General features: G+C 43.8%; 1 protein-coding gene and 1 pseudogene across 1 annotated transcript in view; both read right to left on the bottom strand.

Moving 5' to 3' along the window:
- Positions 1-23,263, bottom strand: part of Nup210l (nucleoporin 210 like) — a 117,204-nt gene extending 93,941 nt beyond the window's left edge. The window contains exons 1-7 of the mRNA XM_021157946.3: positions 23,060-23,263; positions 20,460-20,596; positions 12,796-12,927; positions 9,975-10,068; positions 8,676-8,826; positions 2,569-2,701; positions 1,049-1,207 (exon numbers count right to left, since the gene is read on the bottom strand). Coding sequence (XP_021013605.1) covers positions 1,049-1,207; positions 2,569-2,701; positions 8,676-8,826; positions 9,975-10,068; positions 12,796-12,927; positions 20,460-20,596; positions 23,060-23,250 — 997 coding nt within the window. The 5' untranslated portion in view covers positions 23,251-23,263. The remainder of the gene's footprint in view (positions 1-1,048; positions 1,208-2,568; positions 2,702-8,675; positions 8,827-9,974; positions 10,069-12,795; positions 12,928-20,459; positions 20,597-23,059) is intronic.
- LOC147005596 (eukaryotic translation initiation factor 2 subunit 3, X-linked pseudogene) lies at positions 4,269-7,491 on the bottom strand (annotated as a pseudogene).
- Positions 23,264-26,559: the final 3,296 nt, after the last annotated feature.

A 26,559-nucleotide genomic window follows, 5' to 3' on the forward strand; every position in this document is an offset into this window, starting at 1 on the left:
CAATCACTTTTAATAAGGTATTTTGCCACGGCACTCCGGTGGAGTCAGCCTGTCAGGCAGGAATGCCTAAAAGCTGCTCATGAGGAAAAGAGTTTCAAGGAAGCTCTCCTCCTGGAGTCTGATGAAAGCAAGCTCTCCAGTTGGATCAGCTTTACAAGCAAAAGCTTGAAAGCTGCCCACGAGGAAAAGAGTTCCACAGAAACTCCCTCCTGGAGTTTGGCGTTTCCCCTAAACCATAAAATAAATTTTCCACTCCCGCGTTAGTCTAGTGTATGGATCCATGTGCACTCTATTTAGTATTACCTTATTGTAAATGCCTTTTAAGATTGTATTCTGAATTAGCTAAAGCCTTTCCCAGTGTTCCAAGATCCCAGATAGCAGCAGGGAGCTTAACCTATTCAGTAACTAATTAAGCACTACAATAAATCAGAGCCATTAACTCAGTTGTCTGCAGAAAGAGACTAAAATTCTCACTGAGATAAAGATTTTATTACAGACTACATTCCATGCCAAGAGCGAGTTAATATACTATCCTGATAAATGGGGAATTCTCCAGACAAGATAAAGTTTTACAAGACCTAAGAATTTAGAGTTCCGTGATACCACATTATTCTTGAGGCCTGTCAAGAGTTAAAAACCCCTGGTGCTATTAACACTAAAGTGTGAAATTCTTGCCTGGCATTAGGCTGATCTTAGGCAGGGCTTGTTATCCTTAATGTAAACATTTAATTAGTTCCTGCAAATTCTTTTCTGTTGTATCTGGTAAATTTCAGTGTACTTTGTCTTATTTGTGATTTGTAGCTCCTGATAATTCTCTGTATTATATAAAGTCTGAGGCTCGACCAGAAAATTACATTCAGATTCAACACCTCTCCTGTGTGTGTATCTATTTGTCAAATTAATCCGAACCTTTGCCCACCTACTCTAGAGACCCATTTTACGCAGACACAGGGACCCAGAGGGTCTGCGGCAGTATTTTACCAAGAACCATGCCTAGTGTGCTCAGAGAGATGTAGATTGGCCACTAAACTTGAAAAAAAAAGGATACTTTTGTGGACAAAGACAAGGTTAGTTTGGCCCAGTTGGACAGCAGTCACCATGGCTGTTTTCTCATCCAACAGAGCCACTGTTCTAGACGGAAGTCCACCATTGGTAAGTCTGTGGTCTTGCAGTTCTAATGTATAATGTTCCAAGGGAAAGTTTACCTCTGTAAGACATGAAAGGCAGACACAAGTTAACAGCAGCAGTTCCTCTAGGGATAAGGGTGTCCCAGTGCACTGTGTGAGAAAGACAGGGCATTGCACTGAGATCAATGGCAGGCTCTGTATCTAATGCCTGGTTTCCAATGATGATTCTGCACAACACTGGAGAGAAGGATGCTATGATCTAACCATTGGCTTATATACTTAAAAAGCAAACAAACAAACAAAAAAAATGAGCTGCTGAGGTGCTGCTGCACCCTGTAATCCCAGAAGAGGCAGAGGCAGGAAGACCAGGAGTTACTTGGAGAGTTTGAGATCAGCCTGACTTTGCCTGAGATACTGGCTCAAATGATGGCAAGTGCTGGGCATGGTGGCATACACCTCCCATCCAAGTACTCAGGAGGAAGAGGCAGGTGGATCACTGTGAGTACAAGGTTAACCTGGTCTACAGCGTAGTTCCAGGACACCCAGGGGAATAAAGAGCCACTACCTCCAAAAAGGAGAAAAAAAAAAAAAAAAAAGGAAGGAAACAAAGAAAGCAAGCAACAGTGGGGCTAAACAGATGGCTCAGTAGTTTAAGGAGGTGTAGTGCTCTTCCAGAGGTTCAGAGGGTCAGAGGTCAGTGCCCAGCACACATCAGGTGGCTCACACCAGCTGTAACTCCACCTTCAGGGGATCTATGCCCCTCTTCAGGATTCTGTGGGCACCTGCACTCACATGTACACATAACCACAGAGATACACAAATTTACACATGATTAAGATAAATCCTCCGGGTGGTGGTGGTGCACGCCTTTAATCCCAGCACTTGGGAGGCAGAGGCAGGTGGATTTCTGAGTTCGAGGCCAGCCTGATCTACAAAAATGAGTTCCAGAACAGCCAGGGCTATACAGAGAAACCCTGTCTCGAACCCCCCCCCCAAAAAAAAGATAAATCTTTGTAAAAATGACTTATAGATCAGCGCTAAGAAAGAATGGGAAGGACTTAGTTAATGGAGTCCACATAACTTCGCTAATTTAACGGGTTTAAACAACCCATAGGCTATTAAAGGGAAGAACCAACTCTTACAGAAGCACCACAAGGGTCCAAGACCCTCTGATAAATGCTTTCACTTGCCCCATCATCTGGAAATCCTGGGCTCTCATGTTAACAGTGAACACAAGTGCCCTGTCTACTGAGCATCGCTAGCTGAGCGCACAATATCAATAAGCTCTTCAAGATATGCAAAGTTTGGGTACTTAGAAGTATTTTATTACAAGATCAGAAAGACAAAGTGTTTTTTGCTGGTGGTCGGTGCACAGCCTTCTCTGTTACCACAAAAGAGGACTTAAGGAGAGTGAATCATGGCAAAAGCTAAGCCATCTTACCTGTCATTCTCCCTTGAACCATTTTTGCCACTCTGTATTTAATATAGGCTCCTACTAAGAGATATGTATCGTGGGATGGTATAAGAAATATGTTCTCCAGAACAAGCAGGCGGATCAAGGCTGCAGCCACTTTCTAAACAAGGAAGGAAAGAAAAATAGGCAAGAAATCATCAAAGCTCCTTCCTGACTCAATGCTTACTTTTGTTCTTATTGGGTTTGCTTGTTTCTTTGTTTGTTTTTTGAGACAGGGTTTCTCTGTGTAGACTGCCTGACCTGGAACTCACTCTGTAGACCAGGCTGGCCTGGAACTCACAGAGATCCACCTGCCTCTGCCTCCCAAGTGCTGGGATTAAAGGCACCACCATGTCCAGACAAAGCTAACCTTTTTTTTTAAAGATTTATTTATTATTATATGTAAGTACACTGTAGCTGACTTCAGACGCACCAGAAGAGGGCATCAGATCTCATTATGGGTGGTTGTGAGCCACCATGTGGTTGCTGGGATTTGACCTCAGGACCTTCAGAGGAGCAGTCAGGGCCCTTACCTGCTGAGCCATCTCGACAGCCCAGCTAACTTTTAATAAGCTAAAAAATTTGTTTTCATGCCAGGTTCAGCACGGCCTTGACAGGGACAGAATGACACAGCTCCTGACCCTGGAATAGGGCCATTTTCCCACTAAGAAATCTAATCAGTCCACTTTTTGTAAGTTTTAAAAATATATAAAGGGGCTGGAGAGATGGCTCAGTGGTTAAGAGCACGGACTGCTCTTCCAAAGGACCCGGGGTTCAATTCCCAGGACCCACACGGCAGCTCATAACTGTAACTTCAAGATCTGACACCTTCAGACAGACATATATGGAGAACACTAATGCACATAAAGATAGATAGATAGACAGACAGACAGAGAGATAGTGAGAAATAGTTTCCTAATATTCACAAATTACTTTGAAAATGGTCATGAAACCATCTGAGATGCACTCTGTCAATCAAAGGCTCTCCAGCTGCCCACCTCCCTACCCCTACCCCGTCTCCAGCTCCAGCTCCGTCTATGTCTATCCTTCTCTCTCCTTTCTTCCCTTCTTTCTTCCACTTTCCCCCATAGCTGATAGGCCCTGCTGTACAGGTTAGAGCAAACAGGTGGCAAATAAGAAAGCAAGCCACCCTTTCTCTTCTCTTCTCTTCTCTTCTCTTCTCTTCTCTTCTCTTCTCTTCTCTTCTCTTCTCTTCTCTTCTCTTTTCTTTCTTTTCTTTCCTTTTCTTTCCTTCCTTCAAGAGTTTAAGACGTATTTTAGTTTTTTTTTTTTTCTTGGTTCAGAATCTTGTTTTATTTAAATGTTTTCTTCATGTTCCAATACATCAACTTTTTAGAGTCAAATACTTAATATCAATAGGTTTCCTCAAAATTCAAGACTTACAGCCACAGTTCTAAACCTCTCTAGGACAGTTGCAGTATCCAGAAGAGCACAGGATAGTAATTGTGGCACTAAATCCCATTTGTGTGTAAATCAGAGGCAGGCCGATTTCTGAGTTTGAGGCCAGCCTGGTCTACAGAGTGAGTTCCAGGACAGCCAGGGTTACACAGAGAAACCCCCGTCTCAAAAAGCAAAAAAAAACCTATCAAAGCCTGGACTCCACCACAGAGCTTTTTTTTCCCCCTTCAAACTTCCCCAGCGATTCTTATGTCAGCCAGAGTTGGAAATCATTGCTGTGAAAGAGTATTTAATTAAGAAAAAACATGATTAATTTAAAATGCACAGCACAAGAAAATTGCAGGCACGTGGGGAACAGATTTAGAAACCAGAGGACACAGTTTTTGAACAATTTCTACCTCTTTCAAGGCTCAAAGATTACCAATAACACAATTTCCACCATAATCCTATCAGCCAGTACTACAGCTAGGGGCAGTGGAGACAATGGTAGAGTGTTTATTCATCATGCAAGACTGCTCCATTCATAGCTTACTAAAACAAAGACCTCAAAAAAGCAGCCTGGACAGAACCTTGTCAGTTATCACTAACCACCAGTTGTTGTACTCTTTGCCAGTGTGGGAAGACTGAGATACTAGGCATAAATAATAAAGACATCGTCTCAGGGCACTGGATTCCTAAGGTCCCATCCAGGAAACGGATAAGAAACATCTACCTGTGTTAAGGGAATGGGCACACAATTTCTAAGAGTGGTGCTCATTTGAGCCCACTGGTCGTATTCCTTCAAATTTCTGACAACAGAACCCCAAATAGAAGGACAAATAAAGGGGTAAGTCTTTAGCCTTTACTAATTGCCCTTCACTATGGAGCTACTCACAGATGAATCCTGAGAAGAGATCATTTTCATCTTAGACAGGTTCATGATACAAGTGCTATACCAAAGACTGGTTGCAGCCAAGTTTCTCTTCAAACTTTCATTGATTAGAAGTAGGTTACAACCCCAGCAACCAGCAGAGACCCCTTATTGGTGGTATTGTTCTATATCAGGGGCAGAGCAGATGGCAGTCCTTTGTTCATCCTAGCTTGATGGCTTATGCCTAGGACTCATAAAAATCAAATTACAGCAAGGCAGCACAGCATGAGAAGAGGAACACAAGGTCTTGTAGACCTCCCACAGTCCTGCCCTCCAGTGTATAAGCATAGATACCTGCTTGTCACCATGACAGATGGGAGAGAAAAAGGAATTGAAGGCTCAAGGGTGGAGAGAAGTAGCCTGTTATAAGTGGGCATCCCTACCATCGGGGCCATGTTTGAGTCTGTGGATCCACAGTGGTGGGTCAGTGTCCATGGCTTATTATTACCACTAGAGAACACTGGGTGTCTGAGGCTGTGCAGGTCTGCCACCATCCCTCATTGGATACAGCATTTTGGACAGCTGGCCCTGCCACTCGTCTGTTATGAGGTGGTGTGGATGGGACGCCCGCCCTCCCCCGTTGCCACCTTCTGTAGGGAGAATTGGCCCAGGCTCTCACAAGCTGCAGCACTTGGAAGAATGGGCCCCAGCTGACCAGCTCAGCTACCATCCTGGCCCTTATCTGGGGCTCTGAATTGACCCACCCTAAAATCTATGTCATCTTCGAATGGTGGGAATCGTGAAAGGGCCACCCTGCTGTTCCAAGGCGCAGCAACAGGATAACTGGAGGGAGTCCCGATGAGGAGCCAACATTGGTGTTGTCACAGAAGCTACAGCTTCCACGATGGCATGTTTTCTATGCTTTGTTCTGTTGTTGTTTGTGTGCTACTTTGAGGGAGGTTGCATGGGCAAAGGTTGGATATGAGAGGATGAGTGGGATTGGAATACATGATGTCAAACAAGGAATCAATAAAAAGAAAAAAAAAAAGTAGAGGTTACATTTTCATCGCCAAAATATAAGAATAAATTTATAGCTGCTACTAGTAAGGTAATGAGCTGGGAAATTAATTCTTTCTAGTATTGCTTTGAAAATATACCCCTAGGCTAGTAAAAGAAATTCCAACTCCTTCCCAAGGCATTGTTTAACTTGAAGTCTTCAGTCATCATCTACAGTTGGCTTAATGGTCACTCCTCTTCTTATCTGACCCCAACCAATTAAACGCCAGTGTTTCTCAACTCTTCTGCTAAGGGCAATTTTCTCTCCTACTTCTGTGCACACAGGATTGGTCAAAACAATTTTGCCCAAATCAGCCTTGACTGCACTAACTCTTCCTCCTGTCGACAGGGAGCCTATGTTGACCATAAGCACTTCATTCTTAGACAGCTTTTGGACCTTTGCTGCTTTCTTGTCTCCTTCAGTACGTACACCCAGAAGACGTCGAAGCAGGAAATAGGAAATTTCCAGTTCTGTGAATATTTCAGGTAAAGCTCCAACTGCACCAAGCACTTGTCCCACCATTCTGTCAGCTCGGCACAAGGTGGGGTCGATCTTTGTTCCAACTCCAATGAGACCACCCGGGGCAGCATATTGAAGATCATTATGTTCCGCAAAAAGTGACACAATTTTGGAAAAGATTGGTTTACACATGAGTTTTCCTTCACTGTCTTTGGAGACAATACCGGGTCTCACTTCTATCTCCTGGCCTACCTTTAACACTCCTTTTAGGATACTACCGCCAGCTACACCTCCCTTAAGGTCATCCACTTCACAGCCAGGTTTGTTGACATCAAATGACCTGATGACAATGAGACGGGGCTCTGAAGTAAAGTCTCTTGGGGGCACTGGTATTTTCTTCACTATGTACTCACAGACAACTTCAATATTGTATTTCAGTTGAGCAGAAATTGGAATAATTGGTGCCCCTTCTGCTACAGTTCCTTGCACAAATGCGAGGATTTGCTCATATTGTTCCTTAGCCTGACTTTCTTTTACCAGATCACTTTTATTCTGTAAGATCAAAATATGCTTGAGTTTCATGATTTCTATGGCAGCCAGGTGTTCGGAAGTCTGGGGCTGAGGGCATGATTCGTTCCCAGCTATCAACAGAAGAGCCGCATCCATCACTGCTGCACCGTTCAGCATCGTAGCCATCAAAATATCATGGCCAGGACAGTCAACAAAGGAAACATGCCTGACTAACTTGAAGTTCCCTTTGGTCCCCGGAATGTCTGTAGGAAACTCATCTGGTGTGCTGCTTCCACACGATCTGTAACATTCTGGTCTAGGACAACTTGGGTCATCAAGTTTATAAATCTTAGCATTAGCATATCCAAGCTTGATGGTAATGTTTCTTTCAAGTTCATTTTTGAATCTGACTGTGTGAACTCCAGAAATAGCCTTCACCACGGTGGACTTCCCATGAGCTACATGACCAATTGTACCAATATTAATTGTAGCTTGTCTGCTGATAACTTCATGTGAAAGTGGTGTCAACTTGGTAACATCCAATGTGGCGAGATCCTGTCGGGAAAGATGGGGCTGACCGAGAGTCACTCCACCCTCACCCCCAGCCATCTTGCTCGGAGAGCGTATTTTAGTTTTTTAATGCATATGTCTGTGAACCATGTATGTGCCTGTTTCCTTCAGAGGCCAGGAGAAGAAGCTGGATCCCCTGAGAACGAGATTGTGAGCTGCCATGTGGGTGCTGGGAATCAAACCTGCATCCTTTGGAAGAGAAGCCAGTGCTTTTAACTGCTAAGCTGTGTCTCCAGTCCTGACTTTTATTAAAACTAACCCATCTGGGCTGGAGAGATGGCTCAGCGGTTAAGAGCACCGTCCACTCTTCCAAGAGGTCCTGAGTTCAATTCCCAGCAACCACATGGTGGCTCACAGCCATGTGTAATGAAATCTGATGCCCTCTTCTGCTGTGTCTGAAGACAGCAACAGTGTACTCACATACATAAAATAAATAAATCTTAAAAACAAAAATCAAAAAAAACAAAAAAAACCCAACCCATCATCAGGTTATAGAGCTGTCTCAAAAAATAAGGTAGGTGGCTCAACCCACATCCAGGTAGACAGAGAGAGTAGAGTGACTCCACCACACTGCCCTCTGAGCCTCACAGATGGATGCAGCTAGTAAATAAATAAATACATTTTAAAATGTTTAAAACAGAGGTTTAAAGAGAAAGAAGTCAAAGGTAAGCAGTAGCAAATCGAATGCAGGTGAGATAGGCAAAAGCTGGGGCTCCTGAAAGATCCAGCACCCTGTGTTCCAAGTCCTTCCCACAGGTCTGATGTTCTCGCCCATCCTCCGTTTACGCAAGACAGAGCGTCGACAGAGCATACACTTCTTTTGTGGTTTTTGTTTTAGATGGGTTCTCACCATGTGCCCAGACTTCAAACTCACTATATAGGCAACTATGTTTTGGGGTTTTTTTTGTTTTTTTTTTTTGTTTGTTTTTTTTTTTTTGGTTTGGTTTGGTTTTGTTTTTTGGTTTTGTTTTGTTTTCTAGACAGAGTTTCTCTGTGTAGCCCTGGCTGTCCTGTAACTCACTCTCTAGACCAGGCTGGCCTCGAACTCAGAAATCCACCTCCCCCTGCCTCCTGAAAGCTGGGATTAAAGGCATGTGACATCATCACAGGCATGAAATGACTTTTTCAAGTAAAGGATCTACCATTGCCCCAAATAATAGCAGCTAGGGGCCTCTACTATATTCCCCATTGCAAGACCTCAGATGGCTGTTTCTAGCACAGACTGTTTACCTTGTAGAATGGCTCATAAATTCGGACTTTTACAACAGCAGCCCCAGTTCTCATCCCAGATACCAAAATCACGTCTCCTTGTCTCTCCTCTTTTTCCATCTCAATTATATAGTCAGGGGGAGAATACTCGGCTTCCGAGTATTTCAGAATCCTAGAGAACCAAAGGAAGATTTGTCTCTAGCAGGATTAACAGTCCTCTAAACTTCAGTCTCTATAAAGCCCATCCCTGTAGACAGCTCCAAAATACCTTTGATTGCTTGTGTGCTTTCCGAAACAGTGCCTTATGTAACCCAGACTGGGCTCTAACTTGACCTTGCTAATAATGTAGCAGCAGTTCACTCGGAATCCCCCTGCTTCAGCTCCACCCTGACCCCACTTCTAGAATTCTGTGTCAGCCTGGATTGAGGGTTTTTCTGGTTCCTCTCTCTCTCTCTCTCTCTCTCTCTCTCTCTCTCTCTTTCTCTCTCTCTCCCTCCCTCCCTCCCTCTCTCTTCCTCCCTCTCTCTTCCTCCCTTCCATCCTTCCTTTCTCTCTTTTTGTTTTGTTTGTCTGTCTTGTTTGTTTCTTGAGGTAGAGTTTCTCTGCATAGTTCCAGGCAGGCCTGGAACTCACTTTGTAGATCAGGCTGGACCCAGACAACTGTCTGCCTCTGTCTGCTGAGTGCTAGAGTTAAAGTTATGTGCCACCACCCTCAGCCATGGATTAAGTTTTTTAATTTCTGATTTCCAGAAAGTCTAGCCTGTGGTTAAGACTGCTATGGGATACTGTTTAGGCTGTCTGTTATCTGTTCTTTAGTACTGAAAACAGAATCCTTTTGTTGTTTTTATTTTATTTAAAGACAGTTCCAGCCAGGCAGTGGTGGCGCATGCCTTTAATCCCAGCATCCCAGTTATTGGGAGGCAGAGGGAGGCAGATTTCTGAGTTCGAGGCCAGACTGGTCTACAAAGTGAGTTCCAGGACAGCCAGGGATACACAGAGAAACCCTGTCTCGAAAAACAAAACAAAACAAAAAAGTTGTTTTCCCACACACCTGGCTAATTATCTTATTCTAATTTAGCATGAGCAGACATCCTGATCTCACAGATTCTCCAACAGAGGTTATTAACTCTCATGAAGGTTCCAATGTTTATCTCCTGTGTATGGCATTTGCCATAGTGAATGTATCTATTTATCTATTTTTTAAATAAAAAAAAACGTAAAAAGAAAATAATCCTGGACAGTAAGATTATCAAGCTGTACACGGATGGCTGCTGTCAAGTGTGCCGCCCAGGGACACTACCTTGGGCTTTTATGCTTTACCTAATTTTGCTGGACAGCTCTTCCCTCGATGACTCGTTGTCCTGGGCAATACTCCACTCAAACACCATGCCTGCCAGAGTACTGAAAGTGTTTCCTGGAAAGCAAGCCAAAGGCCGACAGGATAGAATCACATATCCCAAAAACATTCAAGTAGCTTCAAAAAGAAAAGAAACTAACTAAAGAATCACTTTAGGTATTTTTCTGTAACAAATAACAGCACTTTTTTTTTTTTTAATCCACTAAAACACACAGATGGGAATGAGCCTTACCCAGATCCCACTCCCAACAGGGTTTTTCAGGGTTTTTTTTTATTTGTTTTATTTTTTTGGTGACCGGGCTAGCCTTGAACTCAAGAGATCCACCTGCCTCGGCCTCTTGAGTGCTGGGGTTAAAGGCGAGTACAGTCATTGCCCAACTCCAAAAGGCTTTCTACAGTAGAAAGGACGCACGGGGACAGGCTTGTAAAGTACAGCGTGGACGCACTGCTGGCTGGCGAAGGTTCTCTAGTCTCCCTGCTCCTTTCACTTCGAGGCCACCTAACAGGTACCTCATGGTTGACAGGCATACTTAACCCTAGCTCCTTCAACACACACTGCTGTGACAACTAGATTCCAAGACAGTTACTTTTACAACTCTTAGAAACTAGCCCAGTAGTCCTGGGTACTGAGAAGGTCACTCCATGAGTACAGGCGCTCACCGGGTGAGCCTGATGTCTGAGCTCTGTCTCACAAGACGGCCGGGAGGTTGTCCTCTGACCCCCATATGCATGCCAGGGCAGATACACATGCACACACAGACAGCACAGTAGGGACACTTTCAAAGCCTGTTTACCAAGTCATTTACAAATAAAGTAGTAACTGCTGATTTTACGTAATCGCACTTTACAGCAGGAGTATAGTATATCTAAAGCAACATAAAGTTACCCTCAATCGCTTGGCAGCAGTGGTGCACGCCTTCAATCCCAGTACTCAGGAGGCAGAGGCAGGTGGATCTCTGTGAGTTCAGGGCCAGCCCGGTCTACAGAGCAAATTCCAGGACAGCCAGAGCTATACAGAAAGACCCTATATTGAAATCGCGCCCCCCCCAAAGAAAAGAAAAGTCTTAAAATTATTAAACTTCTTTATATATTTATTTTAAATTTATTTATCTTATTTTACGTGTGTATTTTATGTGCATAGTATCTAAGTATATCTGTGTGAAGTGTCACTGGAGGCCAGGGGAGAGCATGGAAGCCCCTGGCACAAGAGTTATAGATGGTTGTGAGCCATCATATGGGTGCTGGGAAGAAACCTGGCACAACATCCCTCCAGCCAAACTACAGTGACTTTTAATCACCTTGGCAGACAGGAAGTAGGCTGGTCACAGCCAGGACTGGGACCAGGACTGGGTTGTGGTTCACTGAAAGAATATGGACTGTTGAGGATGCAGGAGACCCCAGGTTCAAGTCCCCAGTACCAAAGCCAAAACCATAAAACACCAAAGCAGGGCTGGAGAGATGGATGCCCTGGTGTACTTGCTGCTCTTGCCAAGGACCTGGGGCTCCTTTGGGTCCTCAGCATCCACGTGATGGTTCACAATTAGCTGTACCTCCAGGGGATCCACCCTCTTCTGACCGCAAGCACAAGGTATACATGTGGTGCACATACAGAGATGCAAACACCCACACATATAAAATAAAATCAGTGAGTCTAAAAAATTTAAAATGAATACTATAACAAAAGCATGTCCTTAATTGAATTAAATTAGTATCCTTAATTGTTGATCTAGGGGCCTGGAATAGAAGCTTGGTGGCAAAATTTCAATACTTAGAAAAAGCTCAGCCATTCTTGGTGGTACTTGGCACTCAGGAAGCAGAGGTGGGCTGATCTCTGTGAGTTCGAGGCCAGCCTGGTTTACAGAGTGAGTCCCAGGACAGCCAGAGCTACACAGTGAGCCCTGCCTCAAACAAACAAACAAACAAACAAACAGATAGACAGACAGTGCTGGTAAGATGGCTGGAAGTCTGAGGACCTGAGTTTGAGCCTTCCCACATGGTAGAAGGAGATAACAGGCTTCCACAAGTTATACTGTGACTTCTATATGCACTGGGGGATATACAGGCCCCTCCTATACATACTAATTTCTTTCATAGTCCAGAAATAACAAGAAATAACAGCAGTAGTTATGCAAAAAGGCAGCTAATACAGAGAGATCCAGAAACCCATTCCCTGAGTAACAGACTGGACTCCTCAGAGGGAGCCACTGACAAGGGACCTTTAGTCAGTGCCGGCCCTGTCTTAGGGAGGCTACGTCTGGAGCTGAGTCAGCTCCTGGGAAACCTAAGTGGAGGAAATAAAAAAGGTCAGAACACAGCTGGCGCCCAAGATTCTTCAAGTTCTCAGCAATTACAATGAAACTGACATAGTAGCCAATCAAAATGATACTAATGTCACTGTTTTGCTTCCTACCAATCATATTAGAGGTTACCTAATCCTTCTGGAAAATTCCCCCAGCCCTTCATAAAAAGTGGCCTGCAAGCCCCTCGAGTCGTTGCCATTTTGTTTGACCCCTGCATGCTGGTAATTTCTGCAGAGTAAATGCTCTTTGCCTTCGCGTATCATTGGAGTCTGAGGTCTTCCTTCCTCCATTCTTGGACCCTAACAGTACACTGAACCATATTCTGCACTGCCAACCTGCTCCGTACGTGAGCCCCAAATGAGAAGAACACAAGTCACATTTAAGGTCTGTTACCATCACACAGTTCCTGTTTCTGAACGCTCAACGTGAAGGAACAACACTCCATGACAGGCACTGCTTACTCAAGTCGCCTCCAGTCCCTTACCTTTAGAATCCAGGGCCCTCACCATAAGCTCCAGCGGTGCATCGTCCACATACAGCTCCCGGGTTCGAGATACAATTTCAATGTTGTCTATCACATCGACCTTTACATCACAGCGTAGCTCATGGTCCGTCACTGCAAAGGAGCAAAAGGCTGCCCTTTTAACTAGACAGGCACCAATCTCTTAAATGTCACAAATACCCAAGAGTTTAGAGGTTATTAAAAAAAAAAGTCGGGGCTGGAGAGATCACTCAGACAAAACAAAACCCAGAGCTGTGTGCCACTTTCCAAGGATTTATTTTATTCCTTGTCATTTTAAGTGTCAATATTTTTTATCTTCTATAAAATGAGGTCAATAGGCATTTTTTCCAAATTATTTATTTAGAAAAGAAAAATGGTGGCTGCTATATGGAAATTGTATTAATGGGCTTCTAACCTGTGTGTGGATATCAGAGGATAACTGGAAGGAGTGATTCTTTCCTTTCCTCATGTGGATGGCAAGAGACAAAATTCAAGCTGACAGGCTTGGCAAAAAACACCTTTACCCACTGAGCCATCCTGACAGGCCATTGGGTTTTCTGTTTGTCTTATTGTTTGTTTGTTTGTTTGTTTTTTCTTAGACCCTGATTAGCTGTTTTGTGTTTAGTTGCTTTGTTCGCTGTGTAGCTCTAGCAGGCTGGGAACTCAAGTGCATCCTCATATGGTGTTAGGTTTTTGAGACACAATCTTGGTTCTGCACCCTATGCCATGCCTAGAAATACATTTTTATTTCAGGAAACAGTATCTTTCTGTTCACAAGAGGCATTATGAACTGAATTTAACCCCAGCACCCAGGGAAATAGAAACAGGCAGATCTGGTAATATACTAATACCTCAGTGCAAAAAATGTTTGAATTAATCATCCTAAAAGTACTTTTTTTAGTTTTTTATTTATTTATTTATTTTTGGTGCGGGGAGGGTTGTTTTTGTTTGTTTGTTGAGACAGAATTTCTCTGTGTAGTCCTGGTTGTCCTGGAACTCACTCTGTAGACCAGGCTGGCCTCAGACTCAGATCACTGCCTCTGACTCGTGAGTGCTGGGATTATGTATATTATGGTCAAAAAAATAAGAGAATACATTATAGATAATGAAAGTCAGACTATCTCTCTCTCTCTCTCTCTCTCTCTCTCTCTCTCTCTCTCTGTGTGTGTGTGTGTGTGTGTGCGCGAGCACACACATGGCACATGGCAGGCATGTGGATGTTAGTTGACAATTTTGTGGCTCTGTTCACTCCTTCCACCTTTACCTAGGTTCCAGAGATCAAACTTAGGTCATCAGGTTTCATGACAAGTGCCTTTACCCACCGAGCTATCTCACCAACACCTCTGTCTTTCTGAGAGAAAAGAAAAGGAGTCTAGAATAGAATGAGCCCACGTTAGAGTTAAAGCTATGACTGTGAGTTCATATGTGTATGTATATGTATATACATATATGTATATATGCAGCTAGATAAAGAAATAAATGTAGAGATGTGTGAAGATACATACTGGCATGTGCATGTTTCTTTCTTAGCTCTGTCTGCTAAGAGAAACTAGGACACTCCCTTAGCAACAAGCACACTAGTATCTACACTCCCTTAGCAACAAGCACACTAGTATCTACACTCCCTTAGCAACAAGCACACTAGTATCTAGATCTTGCTTTCTAAATATAACTCTAGAGCTCAAAAGCAAGAAGTACTATACCGGGGCCATAGCTTAGTTGGTGGAGTGTCTTTGACTACCATAGAGGAAGTCCTGGGTTTGAACCCCAGAACTATATAAACACAGAAGGGTGGTGCATATTTGTAACCCCAGAATTGTGGAGGCAAAAGGATCAGAAGTTTAAAGTTATGCTTAGCTATACAGTGAATCAGAGGCCAGACTAATGTACATGAGACTTTATCTTAAAAAAAAGAAAAAGAAAAGCCGGACGTGGTGGCGCTCCCCTTTAATCCCAGCACTCGGGAGGCAGAGGCAGGCGGATTTCTGAGTTCGAGGCCAGTCTGGTCTACAAAGTGAGCTCCAGGACAGCCAGAGCTATAAAGAGAAACCCTGTCTCGAAAAACCAAAAAAAAAGAAAAGAAAAGAAGAGAAAAGAAAAGAAAAGAAAAAGAGAAAGAAAGAAAAAAAAAGTAAGGGAGTACTGTAAAAAATGCCAAAACTAAGGGCCTACCCAAAGGACACAGGATACCATAAATAGAAGATATGAATTACCAAACTATTCTGTTTTTCTTTCTATTGTTCTGACAAGCACCAAGATCAAAAGCAATTAAAGTGCAGAAAAAACTTTTTCCAACTTATAGACTACAGTCCATCACTGAAAACAGAAATTTGAACCAGAAGTCATGGAAAGTCATGGGGGAACATTGACTGTTGGCTCAACTGCAGGCTCATATACAGGCTAGGACCATTTGCCCAGGGAATGGTGATGCCCACAGTGGGCTGGACACTCATACAGTAATTAACAACCAAGACAATTCCCCACAGACAAGACAATCTAATATAGGCAATTTTTCAACTGAGATTCCCTCCTCACGTGACTCTAGGCTGTCAAGCTGATAGTTAAAGCTAACCAGGACACACAGAATGTATTATAACTTCTGTCCTGAAATAGCAGAGTCCTGTAGAGGGATTTTAATTGTAGCAATATGGCTACTCTGGCTGGAATACAGACATGCCCTTAGTACAAACTTTTATTTATTTGTTTGTTTGTTTGTTTTATGTAAGTGCCCTGTTGCTGTCTGAAGAGACACCAGCAGAGGGTGTTGGGTTTCATTATAGACAATTGTGAGTCACCATGGAGTTGCTGGGAATTTTACTCAGGACCTCTGGAAGATTAGTCAGTGTTCTTAACTGGTAAGCCATCTCTCCAGGCCCCTAATACACACTTTTAATCCTAAAAATGAAAGTAATAAACTTAGTTTGTAGAAGGAAGCACCCATGTTTAAAAATGAAGTCTAGTTGAGAGGCAGACAAAAAGACAAATCAGAGGAAGATCTGACAGAATGAGTCAGAGATAGGATATGCCCAACTTGCACAAGAACAGAGAGGAAGCCGGGCATGGTGGCGCACACCTTTGATCCCAGCACTCAGGAGGCAGAGGCAGGCAGATTTCTGAGTTTGAGGCCAGCCTGGTCTACAGAGTGAGTTCCAGGACAGCCAGAGCTACACAGAGAAACCCTGTCTCAAAAAATAAAACAAAACAAAAAACAAACAAACAAACAAACAAAAACCAAAAGAACAGAGAGGAAAGAGAAGTCACTTAAGAGAAGGCAGTTTTATGAGGAAAGTTTTCAGAGACAGAGAATAAACTAGGCACAGGTGAAGACAGAATGAGCCAGAGAATGAAAAAGAACCAGAAGCTTAGAACACACTGCAGAGTTTGAAGTCAAGCAGAGCAATTCAGTCAGAAGTGAGAAATGCCAGTTTGAATCAGTTAGCTAGGGGAGGAGTTTGAGCCAGAACAGCTGAGTTGACCAGCCAGCCAGAGTTCAGAAAGAGCTAAAATGAGTGAGCTTATTCAGTAGCAAGTCTCAGAGGCTGAAAACATTTTAGCCCTAGATTAGATTGTACAGAGTTTCTAGGACTAGTCCTAGGTTAGCAGACAGAGGCAGTGAGCCTCTGAGACAACAATTACATCAGGGGGATAAGTTACATTTACAGAGTCCAGGGCTGAGTAAGTTATCCAATGGGAAGACATTATTTGTAAGATGGAAGACATCTTTCTTTCACAATACTAGTTACTAAACATAGAAGAAATGAGGAAAAGAGAAGATACTCATCCGAACATCATAGCTAAGATGCATGGTGGTCAAGTGTGGTGAGACACACCTGGAATTCCATCATTTGAGAGAGAGAGGTAGAAGGTTTGCTACAAGTTCCAGGTTGGTCTAGGCTACACAGTGAGATTACCCTGCTTCAAAAACAGACCAACCAACTAAAACAAACAAACAAACATGTCCATCTATAGCAGTGGTTCTCAAACCTGCTAATGCTGCAACCCTTTAATATAGTTCCTCACGTTGTGGTGACCCTCAACCAGATAATTATTTTTGTTGCTACTTTGTAACTGTAATTTTGATACTGTTTTGAACTGTAATGTAAATATCTGTGTTTTCCAGTGGTCTTAGGAGAAACCTGTGAAAGGTTCATTCAACCCCAAAGGGATTACAACCCACAAACTGAAAAGCCACTGATCTAACAAGATGCTTCAGCAGTTAAGAACAGCTGCTGCAGCTGGGCATGGTGGCGCATACCTTTAATCCCAGCACTGGGAGGCAGAGGCAGGCAGATTTCTGAGTTCGAGGCCAGACTGGTCTACAGAGGGAGTTCCAGGACAGCCAGGGCTACACAGAGAAACCCTGTCTCGAAAAACCGAAACAACCAAACAAAACAAAACAAAAAAAACAACAAACAAACAAACAAAAACCAAAACAAAATGAAAACATGATTCCTGGCTGCTTTTGGATCAAGATTTAGAACTCTTGACTCCCTCTCCAGCACTGTGTCTGCCTGGATGCTGCCATGCTTCCTGACATAATGTTAATGGACTGAACCTCTGAACCAGCCCCAATTAAATGTTGATCTTTACAAGAGTTGCCTTGGTCATGGTGTGTCTTCTCAGCAATGGAAACCCTAACTTTGACACACACATCATCCAACAAGGTCACGCCTCCTAATCCTTCCCCAAAATTTCCACCAACTGAGGGCCAAGTATTCAGATATATGACCCCATGGATGCTCTTCTCACTGAAACTAACATAGACATAAAAATAATTAAAATCTTTCTTTAAAACTCATGGATATGTGTTAACATTAGTGGGCAAAACTTTAAGGAGTGTTGGGATATATCAAAGTATCTTTCCCAAATATTTACTAGCTTCTGTGGTACTTAATACATTATCGCAAGCTCTTTGACAATTCTCCCTCCATGGTGAAGCTTAGATCTTTCTCCTTGGCCTGCAGGGCTGGATTCAGTGGTCCCTTTTCATGACCAGTCTAAAGGAAGGGGAAAGAGGAGCTTCACAGACACCGGTCTGGATCAAGTGCTAACGTTGCACACTTTGGTACACAATGCAAAGACTCTTCACTTCCGCTTCCCCCCAGAACTAACCAAGCTAACCAGGAGAACCATCAGATAAATCCAAACTGAGGGACACCTGACCAACACTGTTTGTTTACTTGTAGTGCTGGGCCTCGCACATGCTAGTCCTTTGCCACTGACCTATATACCTATATCCCTAACTCTCTTTTTAATTTTAAGACTGAATAACCATCACCCCCCAAAAAAGACTGAATAGCCCAGACTGCCCTTGAATCCATGATCTTCCAGCCTCTAATTCCCACGCCACTAAGCCTGGCTTCCCAACACACTTTAAATGTCAAAAGTTATTGAGATGTCAGTTGTGGTGGTACACTCCTGAATCTTCAGCATCCAGAAAGTGGAAGCAAAACAATGAAGACTTCAAAGCCAGCTTCAGCTATACAGTGAGTTCCAGGATAGCCTGTGCTATGGGAGACCATCTACAGAGATGGCTCAGTGAGCAAAATGTTTGGCACACAAACATGAACACTGAGTTTGGATCCCCAGAATACACATAAAAACCAGGCATGGTGTGGCACACCTCTGCAACCCCAGGGCTAGGGGCATGAAGATAAGCAGATCCTAGGGCCTCACCAGACAGGCGGCCTATCCTAAACACTGAGTTCCAGATTCAAGGTGAGACCCTGCCCCCAAAATTAGATGAAGAGCAACTGAAAAAGACACCAAAAGCTAAGCGCTGGCCTCCACATGAGGCCAACACACACACACACACTATGCAGTATATAATCTTGGCACTTAAAAGCTGAGATAGGAGGATCACCAGAATTTCAAGGCCAGCCTACATTAAGAGACCCTGTCTCAGGCTGGAGAGATGGCTCAGTGGTTAAGGGTATTGACTGCTCTTCCAGACGTCCTGAGTTCAAATCCCAGCAACCACATGATGGATCATAATGGGATCTGATGCCGTCTTCTGGTGTCTCTAAAGACAGTGACAGTGTACTCACATACATGAAATAAATAAATCTTTAGAGAGAGAGAGAGATCCTGTATCAAAAATAAACAAACAGGGGCTGGTGAGATGGCTTAGTGGGTAAGAGCACCCGACTGCTCTTCCGAAGGTCCAGAGTTCAAATCCCAGCAACCACATGGTGGCTCACAACCATCTGTACTGAGATCTGGCGCCCTCTTCTGGAGTGTCTGAAGACAGCTACAGTGTACTTACATATAATAAATAAATAAATCTTTAAAAAAAAAAAACAAATAAATAAAACAAAAATTAAAATCAAGCAAACAAACAACAAAAAACCCAGGTTTAACAGTGCATGCCTTCAATTCCAGCACTTGGAAGGCAGAGGCAGGAAAATCTTTGTGAATTTGAGGCCAGCCTGATCTACACCAGAAGTTTATGGCTAGCCATGGCTACACAGTGAGACCCTGTCTCAAAAATAAAAATTAAAACAAAAAACAAAAATACAAAAACCACACACACACAGCACAGCACAATTAAAGGAGCCTGCAAGGAGCAAGTAAAAGTGGCTGCCCCACCCCAAACCTGAATTTCTGAGTTCAGTTCTGGGGACCCCCACGGGAGGGACAAGAACCAACTCCTAAACGTTGTCCTCTAGCCCCCACATGAGTATACACTGCCTCTCTGCACACTAATGAATGTAACAAAACGTGTCTTTTAGGTTAAGCATGGTGGTCCAGATCTTTAATCCCAGTCACTGGGAGGCAGAGCAGATGGATTTCTATGAGTTTGGGAGAAAGCTGGTCTACTTTAAATGAGACCCTGTCTCAGAAATAATCAAACACTCAAAACAAAGCAAAAAATAAATAGGATGGCAAAATTATGGCATCAAGTTTGCAGGTATATTCAGTGTGTGTGTGTGCACATGTACATATGTCACAGTACATATGTGGAGAGATTTGGTTTTTCTACCTCAGATTCTCAGGCTTGGCAGCAAGCACCTTTACCTACTGAGCCATCTCACTGGTCCACAGAATTATAATTTATATCAGAAATCATTTTTTTACAAAGTTCTTAACACTTGAAGCTAAAATCGTTTGTGTTAATCATTTATACAAAACATTATCTGACTCAAAAGTGTTATGTTTGCTTTTAACATATCTATTTCTTTTCAGGCATGGTGATGCACATCTTTTGTTTTGTTTTGTTTTTTGAGACAGGGTTCTTCTGTGTAGCTCTGGCTGTCCTGGAACTCACTTTGTAGACCAGGCTGGCCTCAAACTCAGAAATCCGCCTGCCTCTGCCTCCTGAGTGCTGGGATTAAAGGTGTGCGCCACAACTGCCCGCTGTGATGCACATCTTTAATCTCAGCACCCAGGAGGTTAATGCATGAGTATTTCTGTGAGTTCAAGGCCAACCTGGGTTAAACAGTGTACACCAGTGCTAGGAGGACCCCGTCTCAAAATTGCAAATTAATGCCTGGTCATGGTGATACACACTTTTAATCCTAACACTCCAGTGGGAGAGGCCAGCCTGGTCTACATAGTGAATTCTAGGGAAGTCATGACTACATAGTGAGACTCTGTGTCAAGGAACAATGGCCACAGAAACCAATGAGTCAAATCCCATAACATACCCACTTCTCGAGCAAGAATGATGCTGCTGAGGCGTATCGGTTGGGTGGATTCAGCAACAAGAACAGCCCTTTGGGAGCACGAGGTACCATTTTCATATAAAGGCTGAATGGTAACTGCATCATGATGAGTGGAATGCCTGCCAAGACAACATGGTTTAAAGCATGAAATAAATACATGGTTCAGGCAACACAGGCAAGAAGAGTCTATAGTTCTCCCATGTTACATCCCAGCACGAATGCCTGAGGATACTCTACAGAACCACTGTTAGATGACCCAAGAATTAAAACTGGAGGATGACAAGAACCATTTCCCAATGATCACTTGGGCAAAGATCTAAAATGTAATTCTCCCACGATGTTTAAAATAGGACTCACAAGACAGAACCCAACCCTAACGAGAAGACTCTGGAGGCCTTGGCTGCTGCACTCAAACTGACAAAAGGAGACATCAGGATTTGGTTCTTCAAGAAAGGGCGTGAGACAGAGCTCAAGCAGTTGTCTAAGGCCCACAGATCGAAGCTGAACCCAGGGTTAGTGTGGAAGTACACGATGAATTCTTCCAAAAGAATTAGTGCTAACAAATTGCTTGTACAAGACTTGGGAAATGTACCGTTACCACTTGACACCAAAAGGGACCACCAAGAAGAACCCCAAGGAGACCTAACAAAATGACCCTGGACTCCCCAAAATTTTGGAAGCCTTGAGGAGTTTCACACTCTTTTCTGGGTACCTCTCTCTGCAGAGGGCATGTCACAGGGTTTCTGACTCCCTACTGTAGGCTCTTTTTGTTAATGTTTTCTCAGTTTTCTTGTTGAGGCAGAGGGCTGTTGGGTTTTATGTCTACCAATGGTACATTAATAATAAACCTACCTATTCCAAATAAGGAAACAAGAAAAGAAGGAAAGGAAGGAAGGAAGGAAGGAAGAGAGAGAGAGAGAGAGAGAGAGAAAGAATTCACACCAGGCAATGGTGGCTCACACCTTGAATCCTACCACTTTGGGGGCAGAGGAAGGCAGAACTCCGAATTCAAGGCCAGCCTGGTCTATGGTGCAAATTCCAGGACAGCTAGGGTTACACAGAGAAACCCTGTCTCAAAAAACCAAAATATGGGATGGCTCAGCAGTTAAGAGCACTGCCTGTTCTTCCAGAAGACCTAAGTTCAATTCCCAGCAACCACATGGTGACTCAACCATTTGTAATGGGATCTGATGCCCTCTTCTGGTGTGTCTGGAGAAAGTGACAGTATACGCACATATATAAAAGAAAGAAAGAGAGGAAGAAAGAAAGAAAGAAAGACAGACAGACAGACAGACAGACAGACAGACAGAAAGAAAGAAAGAAAGAAAGAAAGAAAGAAAGAAAGAAAGAAAGGAAGGAAGGAATAAATATATGTATCTATGCACACTAAGAGTGTGGGAAAATAGCACTGAGGCTGTGTTTGCAACAAGACAAAGCTTTCTCTTACCTTGGAAAATAATTTCCTGCAAACCTAGAAATGGAGCTGTTATCTAAAATGGAAAGTCACCTACATTCTGAGACCAAGCAAGAATACAAAATAATCACTAGCATCTTGGACGGATGGAAAGCTCTCAATTCTAGAACAAATCCTGAATGATGAACCTCACACTGGGCTGCCTCCAAGACTAAGACCCTTATACTTCATGAGTGTTGAAGTTCTTGTACTCGGGAATAAAAACCTCAGTGTTTCTCATAGAAGGTAGGAAAGGGGCTAGGGATGTAGTTCCTAAGTAGAGGGCTGGCTAGCAGGCGCATCCAACCCTCCGATCTGCAAAGTTACGGGAAGGGGAAATCTCTTTCACATAGAGTAAATGTTCTGGTATCTAAGGGCTTCCTTTGGTTAAATTCCCTACAGTTCATGTAACCAGGTCACCCGCCCCTGAGTTCTCTTATACTCAGGAAGTTTATAGTCATTTTCCCAGAGTGGATTACCCATGTTTTGTTTTGTTTTGTTTTGTTTTGTTGGTTTTTTTGTTTTTCGAGACAGGATTTCTCTTGTGTAGCCCTGGCTGTCCTGGAACTCACTTTGTAGACCAGGCTGGCCTCGAACTCGGAAATCTGCCTACCTCTGCCTCCCAAGTGCTGGGATTAAAGGCATGTGCCACCACGCCCGGCTTAGACTACCCATCTTCCCACTTCAACTGAATCCCCTGGACAGGGGGATTCTCATATCACAGGCAGATCGCGTCTCCATGCATGATGAATTTTGTCTTATTATTCTAGCTTGGTGGTTGTTGTCAGGGTCTCCTAACGTGGCTCTCACTTCACCTGATTCCGTTTACATTATAAATCCTTCAAATTGGGGCAAATGAATGCCAGCAGTGTCTGTCTGACACGGGACTTGCCTATGCTAACAGTTGCCTCTCAACATGGAGGCAGAATTCCATCCTAGTTTTGTTTTGTTTTTTGTTGTTGGTGGTGGTGGCTTTTGTTTTTTGTTTTCCTTAAAAAGCCTCGCAACTTATTATATCCCACCCAAGGATGCCACATACAGGCCCCTCCACATGGTGAGACCACATCAGATTCCTGTAATCCTTTTCCTCTTCACTGTGGTGTCGAATCTCTGCACCCGGTTCGCTCACCAGATGTAGCAGCCCCGCTGCGCCTCTAGCAAGAAGGGCACCCGGCCTGGCTCCCGGCTGAAAGGTAGTAACACTTGAGGCACATTGAGTTTGTTGGCCAGGGTCCCAATTAAAAACAGGAAGAAGTAGTGTGGAGTCAAGGAGAAAAGGAGCCTGAAGGTTCCGGGTCGCGGAGCCCCAAAGGCAATCATGGCGACTGCCTGGTCTCAGCTTCCCACTCAACTACAGGTGGCCAGCACCAACACCAACCAATCAGCAGCCATGACGTCAGTGGGGTGCCTTTCTTGCTAGGAATTGTGGGTACCTAAGTGCACCAAAAAGCTACTTTATAGAAATTTCGAGCAGAGACCCAAAGAGCCATTTTACTAAATATTTCAGGGTAGATTTTACTAGCAAAGAACCAGACAGAAAGGTCTAAAAACCCAACCAGCCTCCCCATCTCAACTCCTCACATTGTTGTTTGTCTATTGTTTGACTCTATTTTTATTTTTTAATAAAACAGGACAGAGAAACTAGGGCAAAACTTATGGCTTGTGTATACAAAGGTCTGGGTTCGACCCCCACTATTAAATACAAGAAACAAGTTATTTAATTTTAAACATTGAAGTAATTTCCAGCCAAGTGTGACGGCGCATGCCTTTTATCCCAGCTCTTGAGAGGCAGAGATAAGCCATCTCTGAGTTCCAGGCCAGCCTGGTCTACAGAGTTGCATTTCAGAACAGCCAGGGCTACACAGAGAAACCCTGTCTCATAAAAAGATAAAAGTAATTTCCAGTCGGCATTAGTCTAGGGTTCTAAATGGGAAAAAAAAAAAAAAATCCAGTCTCTAGCATAAGCAGCTGCCCTTTGTCAAGGCAAGTGTTATTTTTACTGGGAATCAGATTTAGGTCCTGTTTCAAGGCCACAGTGCAGGTAACACCAGAAGCAACATGAAAAGCCATTGCCTCAAACAACGAGACTCAGCAAAAGACCCCCTGGGAGCACTTGTTTTCTAGTAGGATGTGGTACCACACACCCATAATCTCAGTCATCAGGAGGCTGAGGTAGGAGGATCAAGCCTAGTTTAAAAAAATTAACACCCTCTCCATTCAGTTCACTGGTGTCCAATGAAGTCTTTGTCATACAAGAATGATGAGTTCCCAGCACCCAAAATAAAAAGAGGGCGCAGCATGCCCCTCATCCCAGCACACTGGGGAGGCAAATACAGAAGGGGCTTGAGTGTCAGCCAGTCATAGCTGACTCTGTGAACACCAAACTCAGTGAGAACCCCCTGCCTCAAGAAGGAGAGAAAATTGATTGAGGAAGATACCATGAAATCCCCTTCCCGGGCTGGTGAGATGGCTCAGTGGGTAAGAGCACCCAACTGCTCTTCCGAAGGTCCAGAGTTCAAATCCCAGCAACCACATGGTGGCTCACAACCATCCGTAACGAGATCTGGTGCCCTCTTCTGGAGTGTCTGAAGACAGCTACAGTGTGCTTATGTAAAATAAATCTTTTTTTAAAAAAAAGAAATCCCCTTCCCACACAGAGCATAAACAAATCTAAAAGGCCCTGCTTTCTCCAAGTACTCAAAAGAATATTCAGGAGTGTGAGCAGCATTGCCTTAAGGAGGCTAATAAGCCCATGGAGTTCATAAGGTTGTGATGACAGGTGTGTACTTCAGTCTGTGGGATCATGTGATCTGTCTCCAAGTTGCCTCCATTCTCTAAGTGATGGCACTTAAAAGAAAGATTGAAACTGGACATACTTCCACCCTGCCTTTAACATCTGGGTGTGCATGTGACTACACATGTTGGGACCTGCATGCCACAGCATGAGTATAGCCATCAGAAGCTGACCAGCAAGAATCAGTCTTTTCACTGTGTAGACCCTGGGGATCAAACTCAGGTCGTTAGGCTTGGCTGGCAGGTGCCTTGAACCACTGAGCCATCTCACCAGCTACCTGTGATTAGAGGCTGTTTCACTTTATAGTCCAGGCTGATCTGGAATTTATTATGCAGCCCAAAATGGCCTCATCTTTGTAGTAATCCCATCTTGGCCCTGATCGCCCCACCCTTGCTGGAATTACAGCAATCAACCTTCACGTCTGGCACACCCAGGAATTTAAGTGCTGGGGGTTAAAGGGTGTACATCTTTTAATCCCAGCACTCAGTATGCAAAGGCAAGCTGTTCTGAGTTCTAGGCCTGCCAGGTCTATGTAGTGAGTTCCAAGACAGCCAGGACTACATGGAGAAACTGTCTCAAAAAACAAAACAAAACAAACAAACAAACAAACCAGTAATAATGTTTATAAGAAGAGAAATACTTTAAAGCTACACATGGGGCTGGAAAGATGGCTGAGCGGTTAAGAGCACTGATTGCTCTTCCAGAGGTCCTGAGTTCAATTCCCAGCAACCACATAGTGGCTCACAACCATCTGTAATGGGGACCCAGTGTCAGTGTCTGGTGTGTCAGTGTACTCACATACATGAAATAAATAGATCTTTTAAAAAATAATAACAGTAAAAGCTACACATGGTAGCTTGTCCCTTTAATTCCAGAAGCTGGAAAGCCAACAGGTGAATATGAGTTTGACGCACCCTAGTTTACATTAGGTACCAGGCTAGCCAGAGCTATGTACTCAAACTATCTCAAAACAGAAAATAAAAGTGCTGTGTAGAAGACAGAAACCAACCCTATATACTTCACGTAAATGCTAATTTTTTTTTTTTTTAAATTAAATATCCCAGAACTTGGGAAGCAGCAGAGGCAAGCGGAGCTCTTTTGAATTTGAGGGCAGTTTGTCTATATAGTGAGTTCTAGAGTTCTAGGATAGCCTGGCATAGAGAAACCCTGTTTCATTAAAAAATAAAAATCCTACTGCAGCCAGGCGTGGTGGCACACACCTTTAATCCCAGCACTTGGGAGGCAGAGGCAGGCGGATCTCCGAGTTCCAGGCCAGCCTGGTCTACAGAGTGAGTTCCAGGACAGCTACGGCTACACAGAGAAACCCTGTCGGGGGGGGGGGGGGGGGATATCCTACTGCATTTGTGAAGCCCTCAGATCCCCCGGAACTGGAATCATTGGGGGGCAAAGCCAGCACTCGCCCCAGCAGATGCAGGTGTTCCCAATCCCCAAGGCACCTCTCCAGGACTCCAGGATTTTTGGAGACAGGTTTCTTTTTTTTCCAAGACATGGTTTCTCTGTGTTGCCCTGGCTGTCCTGAAACTTACTACATAAACCAGGCTGGCCTCTGCCTCCTGAGTGCTGGGACTCAAGGCGTACAGTGCCATGTCCAAGCGTTTGAGGGTCTGAACTGAACTTGAAGTTCATTGGCTAACTGGCTGGTGAGTAAGCTCGGGGATGCTCCTCCTGTCTAGTCTGGTGGGCTGGGACTACAGACGGTGTGCTCTGCTTAGTCTTTATATGGGTGCTGGAAACCTAACTCAGTCCTCGTGCTTGGGTGATCACTTTACCAAGGGTGCTACCTCCTAAACCCCACAGGCAGATTCTGAACCCAT

The sequence above is a fragment of the Mus caroli genome, unplaced genomic scaffold (genome assembly GCF_978045245.1).
Source record: "Mus caroli unplaced genomic scaffold, Mus_caroli_1 scaffold_3, whole genome shotgun sequence".
Lineage (NCBI taxonomy): Eukaryota > Metazoa > Chordata > Mammalia > Rodentia > Muridae > Mus > Mus caroli.